This window comes from Leucopleurus acutus, assembly GCF_964270905.1.
Source record: "Leucopleurus acutus genome assembly, chromosome: 5".
Lineage (NCBI taxonomy): Eukaryota > Metazoa > Chordata > Mammalia > Artiodactyla > Delphinidae > Leucopleurus > Leucopleurus acutus.
In genome coordinates this window covers 96,650,324-96,662,442 of record NC_139147.1, presented here as the reverse complement: position 1 = coordinate 96,662,442, position 12,119 = coordinate 96,650,324, and the positions used below count along the sequence as shown (strand labels likewise).

The following is a 12,119-nucleotide window of genomic DNA, read 5'->3' as shown; positions in this document are numbered from 1 at the left end:
TCACATGAGCCCGACTACCCCCTACATTGTACGGGGAGATAATTTGGCTTAGGTCTCGTCTGTGCCATCTACCAACTGTGGAGCCTTAGATAAATCTGCTCATATCGCTGCACCTCAGCTGTCTCGGCTTTCCCATCTTCAAAATGGGATTAGGAGAATTTACACGTGGGGAATAGATGATGCAGGCCTCACTGGCAAGAAAAGAAGTGCCACACTTAGAGACGTCTAGAATTCCATAGGTCTCAGGAAATCCTCTGTAAAAGGTTCCACCCCAAACCTACTGACTCCGAGGAGCATGGGGCCCCAGGAATCTGTATTTTAATAGTTTCCCAGGTGATTCAGATGCCCAGTCAGGTTTGAGAACCAAGGACTCTTTCCAGTCCTCCTGTTCTTTGATCCACTTCTCAACTTCCTTCTGGTCCCAGCGATTTCCAGTTCCTGCAACAAAAGGAGCCAAGGAAAGAGGGGAGAGAAAGCGCAGCCAAGACCCGCCGAGCCCGCCTAGTACCGGCCTCTCGCCAGCCTCCCCGCTCCGGTGCCAGCCGGTAGATTACATAACAGCCCCGCGGCGCGCTATCGCGATATTTCCACCGCCCCCGCCTACTTCCACGTCAGAAGGAACCGGGCGGAGCGGCCAACATGGCGGAACGCAGGCGACACAAGAAGCGGATTCAGGTAGCAAAGCCGAGCCCTGGGATAGGGGACTCTCGGAAGTGGAAGACGCAGGGAAAGCTCCCGGGAAGGGTGGGCGAAATCGAGGACGCGGTGGGGTGGGGTTCCCCCGCGAGGTCGCCGGTTGCGGGCTGAGTCGTTTTGAGGGGCCTGAGGAAGGGCGGTGTTGGCGACGGCGGAGACCGAGGCGGAGGTGCTGGGGCAGCGGCGGAAGGCGGGAGGCGCGGCCGCCAGCCCCGGGTGGCGGCGGCGGTGGCGGTGGCGGCGGCGTTGTCGTTGCCGGCCTGGGCCTGTGCTGGGAGGTCCGCGTCCTCCGAGCGCAGACACCGACCCTCCCCGGGCTCCTCCCCTTCCTTCTTCACGCCATCCTTTCGCCTTAGCTGTCCCGAAATTAAGGCCGCGATAATTAGGGTAGAAGGAGGCGGAGGACTGACCTAAAGCTGCCCGTTCTTTGTGCGCAGATAGAAGGACCGTAGGAGGGGGCAGTGATCGGGGTTTGGTCAGCTGCCCCAGGGGCCCAGGCGGCGATCTGCGTATCCAGATGTTCGTTTGCGTGCAGCCTCCTTTCTCCTCACAGTTATTAACTTAAACGTCCAACTGAAGCTTTCCGGCTTTCTTTCAGCGACACAGTGTAAATAAACAAAACTCCCTTGGTACTGCAAAGAGCGGGTCCCGCCCAGAAACCTTTCACATGCCAGTGTGTCATCCTCATAACCTACATAGCATCCCTCCCTCATTCCACATGCATGTCATCTGTGTATTTCTTCCTTGCAGTTTTCCCCCTGTTGTTCTTGCTCTTTGCCGAGAGGATTAAATATGGGGAACATCTTAGACTCAGGATGTTTTCTTGTCTCCTTATTAGCTCCTGTGCCTAGAAACCTTCATATGTCGTCATAAATTGATGGCGTGTTGTAAACTGTTAATATACTAATCACAAATTGTTACACTCATCATTGTCTTTTTGTTCCTTACTATTTCATTGCTTAGACGAATGTTTCTAATGTTTTTTTCCCCCATTTTTATCACTTAACTGACCTACACCACAGGTGATTGGAGCTATGCAAGTTAAAATTCTCCTGAAAACTTTGAAGTACTAGGGAAAAAAAGATGCCAGTGATCAGTAAATTTAGAATTTTAGAATTAGGCAGAAATAAGAAAGTAGTTTCAAAAAGAGTACAGAAGGGGACCAGAGACAATTGCCCCCCAAGTTCAGACAGGTCATAAAACCAAGGCTTAAGGTTATTATGGAAGAAGTTTCTAATTATACTGTTTCTAGTCTTTCAAAATTTAGTGTTATTGGTCAGGTATGGATACAAAATATACTTTTATTAGAATTTGTATTGAAGTTATCAAATTAGGACTTACTGGACTTATATTTACACACATGGTATCTTTTATGGCCTTAAATAAACATTGTTTTTACAGTTTCAACTGTTGTTTAATATTGTTGTAAAGGTGATCCTAATTCACTTTGAATACCTGCTCTATTTCAATTGTGATCTCATATTAAGCAGAAAGATGGACTTAAAAACCTGTATAGTAGTGGTAGTGACTGGGAGCTAAAACTTGTGCCTGTTTGTACCCCAGTGTCAATAATTATTGGCCGTGTAACTTTGGACAAGTTACTTAACTTTTCTCCTCTATTTCCAAATCCATAAGAAGGAATATTTACCTTAAAAAAATATCCTCATTGGGTTGTTGTGGAAAAAATAGGTGCGTGGGTGACTTGTTATTAAAGGTTATAAAAGCTATTGAAAGAGTGCTTAGCACATAACTCCTTTTTCCCCTTCCCCAGGGATGAATGCTTTAGGATAATTTGTTTTGGTTTTTGTTAAGCACACTGATATGCTGAAGAAAAATTAACAGTTATCTATTCAGTAAATAAACTTGAGTTGTGAGTTCCATAAAGAATGGCTATTTACTTACTGTTGTTTAGTTGGGGATTAGATAAGTGTGTGAGGATCTGACTGTTAAAAATCAAGTTGGTATACTGCTAAGTGAAAATAAATAACATTTTTCACCTCCTCCAAGTTTTCTACATAGCTGTGCTATGTAAAATGTTGTGGAGATCTTGGGAGTGCTACCTGGAGTACTACTGTGTAGTGTCAACAGATTAATAAAAGTGTACAATACCTTATAAAACTCCTTGGTTTTTTTCCCTCCAGAGAATCAGAAACTCTATAATATTGGCATTACTTTAGACAAAAAGATCAAACGTAATGACCAAATTCAGAGTTGAAGTTACAGAAAAAATTCTATTGTGAGACTCTGGGCAAAAAGATCTGTAATATTAACTCAGTTTCCTGTTGCTACTTGATGTTTCATGTTTAGAAAAGATTTTTATGTTTAGTAGATTTACTGACCTTGAATTGTAATTTGTATATTGGGGGAAATGATTGATACAAAAAATTTCAGGGTTTTAAAAAGTAGTTAATTTGTATGCTTTTTCTTTTTTTAAAAATTTATTTTATTTATTTTTGGCTGCATTGGGTCTTCGTTGCTGCACGCGCGCTTTCTGTAGCGGTGAGCGGGGGCTACTCTTCATTGTGGTGCGCGGGCTTCTCATTGTGGTGGCTTCTCGTTGCAGAGCATGGACTCCAGGTGTGCAGGCTTCAGTAGTTGTGGCACGCGGACTTAGCTGCTCCGCGGCATGTGGGATCTTCCCGGCCCAGGGCTCGAACCCATGTCCCCTGCGTTGGCAGGCGGATTCTCAACCACTGCACCACCAGGGAAGCCCTGTATGCTTTTTCTAATGTAGCCTAATTTTAGATTCTGGTATTCCATCAAAGTTGGAAGCAAGAAGACTATTTTGTCACATTTCCTTCTTGGACTCACTTTACTGGTCACTGAAAACCAAAAGTGAGCTGCGTGTTCACTGACGTTATATTGCAAAGTTTTCATGATTGAGATTCTCAAGTGAGAGTGATCTCAATTCAAATTAATAAAACATTTGAAAGTAAATAATTGTAAGTTTTCTAAGAAATGCAATTATGTAAGTTTTTAAGAACATTAAAATCAATGCTTATAGGTTAACAAAGTGCTGCTTATTAGAAGGGTTAATTGAGAATCCTAGTACCATGAAATTTTAGAGTTGAAAACGATTTTCAAGCAGTAGGGGTTTTTGGAATCTTTTTGCACAAATGCAGCTCTTATGTAAAAGCAGAGGGGTGGGCCCAAAGCCCTATCACCTCAGTACCCCACTACTTCACTACCATTATCCCTCATCCTTAAGCTACTTTTAGGACCTAGATCTAAAAGCATTACTAGGTATAAAACATATTGATCTAAACCGTTAACATCATTTTACAGATACACTGAGGTTCAGTGAGGATTTGTGGCTTGACCCAGGGTCACTCATCAAGATAGTAAAACCAGATTTAGACCAAGTCTTCTAATTCCAGTTGAATGTTCATTCCACTGCACCATTGATAAAATAAAAAATAAATTGTTTTGACATACTTTAATCTTGCAATCTTTATATTAAATTGTACAACAAAGACTTAACGAGACTTGTCCCTGCTAAAGAGGCTCATCCCATTTAGTGTTCGGCTTATGTGTAAAGTTTCTAGTTGAGTTTTGGGACATTGAAATGGCTTATTCATTCCTAGAAATTTTATAATACCTGCATCTCAGTTAACTTTGTTGCACCCATCTGTCTCCCTGTCAGTAAAACCCTGACATATCACGAACCAATATGCTAAATTTCAGAAAAGGCCAAGTTTAGGATTATGCGCTCTGACTCTGGGACTTTCTGAAGAAAAGAGATGGAACCCAGGAAGCCAGTCCTAAGTGGAAAAACTCCCCCCAGAGGCTTAATGAAGGGCTTACAATGGCAGGGGCTGGGGGATGTTAGAAGGGCACTGCCAAAGTCAAGATACAGAGACTCTTGTAAAGCTCTGTTAGTAACATACTGTGTGGCTTTAAGCAAAGGATTTATCTAAGATATCCTCCAGCTTTCAGATTTTAACCTGTTAACCTATTTACATTTTCACGAATATTTTAAACTGTTAGTATAAAGATACAAATTGACAGTTGGTGAACTAATCTTTTTCTTTTGCTCAGTTCATTCAACATGCTTATTTATTACCTAAGCTTATTTCTATTGAATATAACAATTTTTAAAAATTCTAGTCGTTTTGGGGGTGGGAGGATGGGGAAAACAAATTCTAAGTCAAAAATTCTGTGAGATTGAAATCCATGGCTTACTGACTCTTGATCTAATATTTTTTTTCTCAAAAAGATTATCTTAAGTACCAAAAATAATATATAGTTAGAAATGGTAACCCCAGTTTCATTGTAGTATTTGAGTGTTGAAGTATTCTAAAATAAAAATATTTGTTAAGTAATTTAAAAAGAATGTTCTACCCAAACTTTCAATTTTTGTAATTTTGGATTAAGGGTTGCAACACCCGGCATCTTGGTGTTTGGGTTGGCAGTCCAGCCTCAAAATGTACTGGTTCTTTGCTTCCTCATTCTAAGACATTTGAGCTCATTCACTGAGCTACAAAGTTCTCTTCATTCAAGGCTCGATGAGCTGGTTTCTCTTGGTTAGTGGGTGATGTTATTCGCAAAAGGCCTTCACTTTTTGTCAGGGGGTTTCTAGAAAAGTTAGGAAAATATTCTGAATATTTCTTCACATCAAAAGGGAACAAAGAGGGGAAGTACTTTAGTCTAATGTATAAACAGGAAGAGGATAAGACTGTTTTAGCCTGCAGCAGGGGAGCAGTGAGAATGAAGATTCCATGGCAGGCTCTTCTATATTACTGGCTTCCCAAGGTCATATTCTCTTGGTGCTCTTCTGTAGCAGTCTTTCTTTCTGACTTTAAAGCCCCAGCAGATGGCACAAATTCTATACTGTTAGAGACAGTCTACAGTATGTATAACTTATATGTGGTATAATGAATATTTCATAATATTTCACAGAGGATAATAGAAACTTTTGGAGGATTTGAACTTGAAGGAGGAGCAAGGAAGGAATCAGTTCTGTTGTACCAATATGTTGATAGAATTCACTACTTTTCTAGTCAGATGTTTAAGGGAAGTTAACTGATACTTTAAGAAAGTATCAATGAATAAGTAACTGTGTCTGGTTGGGAGAAATTATCCAAGTCCATGTTTTCTGGGTCTGTTCACTTCATTCTTGCTTTGTAGTGCCTTTACCAAGGAGGGGGAAGGGAATGCAAAGAGAATACTTGAGTCTGTTTTTGCAGTTGTGGAAAAGAGTTTGGTGAACTTGAAGTTAATTGTTAAAATGAGGTTTTAAAATGTGGATTCATGTATTATCAGATTCCCTATTATATAATAATAGAACGGACTTTTCAGTTTCTTGGGTATTCTAATAGATTTTACGTCTGATGCCTCTTATCAACAATCAGTAGATTAGTACCTGTATGCCTGTGTTCAGTAAATGGTTTGAGTGTTAGTATGAGTGTAGACTTGTCATGCCTAAAGTTGATGTGATTGTTTTTCCCCCAGAATCACCTTCCTCCCAAATTTCTGTTAATTGAAAAACTGTCCTTTCAGTTGATCAAATTAGAAGTCTGACATCTTTTACTAAGCCATTTCATTCATCTTTTATCATTGAGTCCTATCTGTTGTACATTTGAAATGTTTCAGATGTCAAAATCCTTCCCATTCCTAGTCTAGTATCACATCACATCTTACTTGAATACTAAGTAGTTTTCCTGCCTTGTGCTTTTTTCCCCCAGTTCATTCTACATACAGGCTCCAAAATAGTGTCTAAGTCATTTTTTTTTCTCATTTTGTCCTCCTTCTATTCAAAACCTAGTTTCTGTGACTTAAGGAGTAAATTTGAAATTTCTTAGACTGCCTTGAATACTGTTTAGCCCTATTATACATACTTAACCTCACAATTCTTCCTAACTTGTCTCTACTAGAGCCAAATTTTATGCTCATTTTTAGCCACAGTATGTTTATGCTATTCATTCAGCTTATCCCAAATTTGTTCATCTTTCAAAATCCAGGTCCCTCTTCCAAGAGGTCTTTCATAGCAATTCTCATCCACATTGATAATCTCACTCCTTTTGTACTCCTAAAATATTTTTTCTACCACTCATTTTGGAAAATAACAGTAGTTGTTTTGGAAGGTTGTAACAAAGTGGAGGTATCATGCCTTAACAAATTTTTGGTATTAACAGTAGCACCCAGAGTTATTACAGGGTAAACACTCAGTAAGTATGCATTTGAACAATTTATGTTTATTGAGACTTCTCCCCCACATACCATTTTTAATCAAGCATATCCCAGTAACAAGTTATCAGTTAATTGGATAAATCTTTAAATTGGCAACAGTTGTATCAACTGAGGGAAAAATTGAACATATATGGGTGTGATTATAAAATAGAATTGGTTTCTATAAAGCCAATTATAGTATCTCATTATTTCCAACTATTTATATAGTATTACTTTTTAGGCTGTACGTGACTATATAGGATATTATTTACTAATAGATGAGCCACCTAGAAATGCAGTGCGTTACACAGACATAATTAAATGCTGTTGTTTAACATATAGTAACATATATGTTAATAATTTTAGTGTGATTTCAAAAACCGAAATATAGAATTTTTAGTTTGTCAGAAACTATATTTTGTGACTAGGACCCAGATTAAATAATTATGAACATTGTAGATGTTACTGAACTTGGAGTGTTAAATTTTGAATTTATAGTTTTTTAAGATTCTATTTTTTTGTGATATGTGTTTTTATATATAAAACTAAAGGTCTTTTAATCACATAAATATTTGGTTTTTAGTATAGTTTTCATTTGGATTGAATGGTTTGGGCTTTTTTTTTTCTTTTTTAAAATTTTTATTGTATATTGGATATAGTTGATATACAGTGTTGTGCAGGCTTTTAATTTTTACTGTCACAAATAGTAACCCACAAGTGGGGTGATACGAGAGTATAAGAATCATGCATTGTTAATTGGCTGTTGGAAGTAGAGGAGTTGGGAAGTGCAAAGAAGGAAATACGAGAAGTAGCTGCCAGGTGATCCAGCAACCACGGCACAGATTTTCGCTTCATCTCACAAATTACTCCTCTTCAGGATAAAATTAAAGCTGAAACGTTTATTTGTTAGTTGTTCCTTATTTTCAACAAACATAACTGAATGCAAACTAACTTGAAATCTGTGGGAAAACTGACGTAAAGATAGATGATTTAGAGAGTTTATTTTTCCTGTTTTGTGTTATTAGAATGTCTTCCCTAAAACATAACTGTCTTCAGCATTAATTTTTCTCGGCATACTAGATTCTTGGCAGATAATTCTTTACTATTATTTGGCACTTTATTCATCTTAAGAAATAGCCTTTCCTGAAATCATTCACATTTAAATTGTATATTGCTAGAAATATTGCTTGAGTGCTCTGTGTACTGTGCTTAAACATGTAATTAAAGACAGTACTTTTATTATGATAGCTTACAGCAATAAGACAACTAAAAGTATATATATAAAAGATATATGCAAACATAGACTGACCTAATTTTCTTCAGTATATGAGTGGGGAGAATAAGTAGACAGGAACATAAGTTCAGAATGTAAGGAAATAAAAGCAAGATGGGGAATGATAAACAATGAAGCTGGTAGAAAGTTTGGAGGAGGGAATGGAAAAAAGAAAACAGGGAAGGATTAAAGCAGCCTTTCCAAAACTCTTTGTGCCCTTCCATTAATCAGTTCTTAAATGAGATTGTAATTTATTTGTCTGTTGCATTTTTTTTTTTTTTTTTTTTGCTGTACGTGGGCCTGTCACTGTTGTGGCCTCTCCCGTTGCGGAGCACAGGCTCCGGACACGCAGACTCGGCGGCCATGGCTCACGAGCCTAGCCGCTCCGCGGTATGTGGGATCTTCCCGGACCGGGGCACAGAACCCGTGTCCCCTGCATCGGCAGGTGGACTCTCAACCACTGCGCCACCAGGGAAGCCCTGCATCTTTATTTTTGCTTTACCCCGTTCAGAAAGAAAAGAAGAAAGGCAAGGTGAGAAAAGATTCCCTGACAGTATCTAGAATCTGTAACCACAGGGGAAAGGGAAGAGAATACAAATCTTCAGCATCTCTGATAGTAGTTTGTATCTGGGACCACACTGGGACAGCTGTCTTGGGTTAATTTGAGAACTCCTCCTGCAATCTGTTGTCCGTTGTTCAAGGTACATGGCTTTGGCTGTTATTTAACATTTATTTATGGCACCTGTTTCTACTTACTTTGACATTTGGGCACTCACTATTGACAACCTCTTAATATTTTGAATTATTGCATTACGGCTTTTAAAAAGAGACCAGGCAAGAGTGAAGGTGAACTGGTACAAAATGATTACCATACTGGAAAAACAACTCAAAATAAATGCCTTGTAGCTGAGGCCAAGAGGCAGACAGGTTTGGGCCCTATCAACTTGTATTTGAAAAACGTGATTTTAAAAATCTCCATTCCAGGGGCTTCTCTGGTGGCACAGTGGTTGAGAGTCCACCTGCTGATGCAGGGGACACGGGTTCTGCCCCTGTCCAGGAGGATCCCACATGCCGCGGAGCGGCTGGGCCCGTGAGCCATGGCCGCTGAGCCTGCGCGTCCGGAGCCTGTGCTCCGTAACAGGAGAGGCCACCACAGTGAGAGGCCCACGTACCGCAAAAAAAATCTCCATTCTGTCTTCTGTATACATTACCAGGTCTGCTCCAGAAAAAGCTTGAAAGAAAGGCCTGTACTAAACTTAAAAAGATTTTTGGAAGAGATCTGTAAATTATTCTTCAGTATATCAATGTCATAAGTAAATGATTACATTAAATTAATATTCTTACTTTGCAGGAAGTTGGTGAACCATCTAAAGAAGAGAAGGCTGTAGCCAAGTTTCTTCGATTTAACTGTCCAACAAAGTCCACCAATATGATGGGTCACCGGGTTGATTATTTTATTGGTAGGATTACATCAATAAAATTATATTTGTGTGCATATCTTATGAAGATACCTAATTTGGGGATAGGTAGATATTTTAAAAATGCTCTCCAAGCGTGATTGGTGAAGCTAGATGATGAGCATATGACAATTGATTATCCTGTTCTTTCATTTCATGATTGAAAATGTAAATAAAAATAAAAGAAAGTGCTTTTTAATAACGTTTCTTGGAAATTTTTAAAATAGGATTTATTTTCAGTACTAACACTAACTTCTATTCAGACAGTACTTGTACTTAACGATACTCTTTTTGTAAAACTCTGGCATAGAATTCAGTGTGAAACAAGTGTGTCAGAACCAACTTAGGAGTGTTTGTTATTCACATAATCTAAACAACTTCATAATAAGCTAATATTATCTGTAATATTGTCCCATAGCTTATAAATCAATAGTTGTTGAGTTTGCCTGTCTGATCAATTAAGGTTGAATTACCTATTATTGGGAAGAAATTTATTTATCATCTCTTCAGTGTTATGATTAATGATTTTGATAGTCCTTAAAAGTTTATAAAAATAGATATGCTGGTTTTTTCACATCTCATATATTTAGCTTCTTCCAATGACAGTAGATTGTTTCAGAGCTTATTCCTCAGTGGGTTACAATAAAGCTTGGTGACAGAATTTCTGTTACTGTGGTAGAGGAAGATTTTTGGTTTGTTTATCCCATATTATGCTTATTTGATAAGAGTGTTATTTACATTTATTTTGAATTTTTTAAAGAACATTTTCTCATTAATTTATCTTTAGTTAGTATTTTTGAATGTCATTTATTTCAGAGCATTACTTTAAGAAAGGTGCTTAATCAGTATGTTTCACAAATTGAGGTTTTGAGGAACTATTTGTCATCATTATGTCAGACTTAAATTTTCTGTTGAACTTGGTTTTATTTTCGGATGCTAGAATGTTGAAATTTGCCTTATAGAATATTGTTTAGATAGGCATAAATCCTGCTGTATACTAAATTTAAAATAATAAATTTCTTCTTTAGCTTCAAAAGCAGTGGATTGCCTTTTGGATTCAAAGTGGGCGAAGGCCAAGAAAGGAGAGGAAGCTTTATTTACAACGAGGGAGTCTGTGGTTGACTACTGCAACAGGTAGTTTTTATTTCTTAGTGAAGGATAATATAAATAGTAATTTAAAAATATTCTCCATGGTCCTGAAGCTCCTTCCCTATTTCATCATTAAGTATAGTGCTATTACAGCATAGCTCAAGTATAGCTTTTACATGTAACCTAGATTTCTTCAGTACTTCTGGAAATGAATTTATTTGGTGTTAGGCTATCATATTTTTATAACTTTTATTTGTGTTCTGTTACATTTGTACATTTGCCAGGCTGACTGAACTGAAGGATCAGCAATAAAAATCATATACCAGTGCCTGTCGTGAACAAAAAAGTTCTTTCTTTTCTAGAGCAAAAGTTGGGGAATCTTTTCCAAAACTTTGTCAGAGATTCCTAATAGACCTGTTGTCCCTGTTTTGTTTTGTTTTTTCAGCGCCTACTGAGCCATTAGCCAGGTACCCTTCCCTATTTTGTTTGTGATTACTAATATATTCCTTGTGAAATCAAGTCAGCTGAAACATCTGTCTTTTCTTCATTCCAAGATGAAGTATAGACAGTTCAGTAACATATCCATGTTTTTTATAGTAAGTACTTCTCCTTTGGGAAAAACTTTTCATGGTGAATGGTATACAAAAAAAATCACTTTTCTGGGGAATTCCCTGGCGGTCCAGTGGTTAGGACTTCTCGCTTCCACTGCAGGGAGCACAGGTTCAATCCTTGGTTAGGGAACTAAGATCCCACATGCTGCATGGCGCAGCCCAAAAAAAATCACTTTTCTCTTGGAAAGAAGTATGCTGGGTTTTTTTTTTGTTTTTCCAATTTTTCCCTTGGTTTATTTACTACTTAAACATATTTATTAAGATGTTAGTATATCAAATTTTGTTTTTATGACACTAAATTTTGTAATTGGTGGGAATTTGACATTTTAGATTATTTTATATGCTTAGCAGGGAGATACACATAGCATTTACTAATATATTGCTTAATGGCATTTAAAGTATCAGCCACATGAGACCCCTCTTAAAAACCACTATTTTACAACCTGGTTTCTAAAACTGTAAAGTTGAAGAATTATTAACTATTTCTTAAAATTCTTAGCTGCCGGGGACTTGCCTGGCAGTCCAGTGGTTAAGACTCCACACTTGCACTGCCACGGTCCCAGGTTTGATCCCTGGTCGGGGAATTAAGATCCCATAAGCCACATTGCACAGCCAAAAAAAAAAATTCTTAGCTGCCAAAATCTAGAGTCACTAATGGACCTTTCAGAAACAATGGAAATTTCATTGTCGGGGCAGGGATTAGCTAACAGTGGTGTAGTCGGTATTTTCCTTTACAGCCATCTGTGTATTAGAACTCCAAAGTGCAAATTTCCCTGCCTGCCTCAAAACAGACTTATTTTTTATATATATAGTGTAAAAATTAAA

At 38.2% G+C, this 12,119-nt stretch overlaps 1 protein-coding gene across 1 annotated transcript in view; it reads left to right on the top strand.

The window, feature by feature from the left end:
• Positions 1-569: 569 nt before the first annotated feature.
• SEC62 (SEC62 homolog, preprotein translocation factor) overlaps positions 570-12,119 on the top strand; it is a 29,303-nt gene continuing 17,753 nt past the window's right edge. Inside the window, exons 1-3 of the mRNA XM_082840062.1 lie at positions 570-675; positions 9,489-9,597; positions 10,623-10,728. Coding sequence (XP_082696188.1) covers positions 640-675; positions 9,489-9,597; positions 10,623-10,728 — 251 coding nt within the window. The 5' untranslated portion in view covers positions 570-639. The remainder of the gene's footprint in view (positions 676-9,488; positions 9,598-10,622; positions 10,729-12,119) is intronic.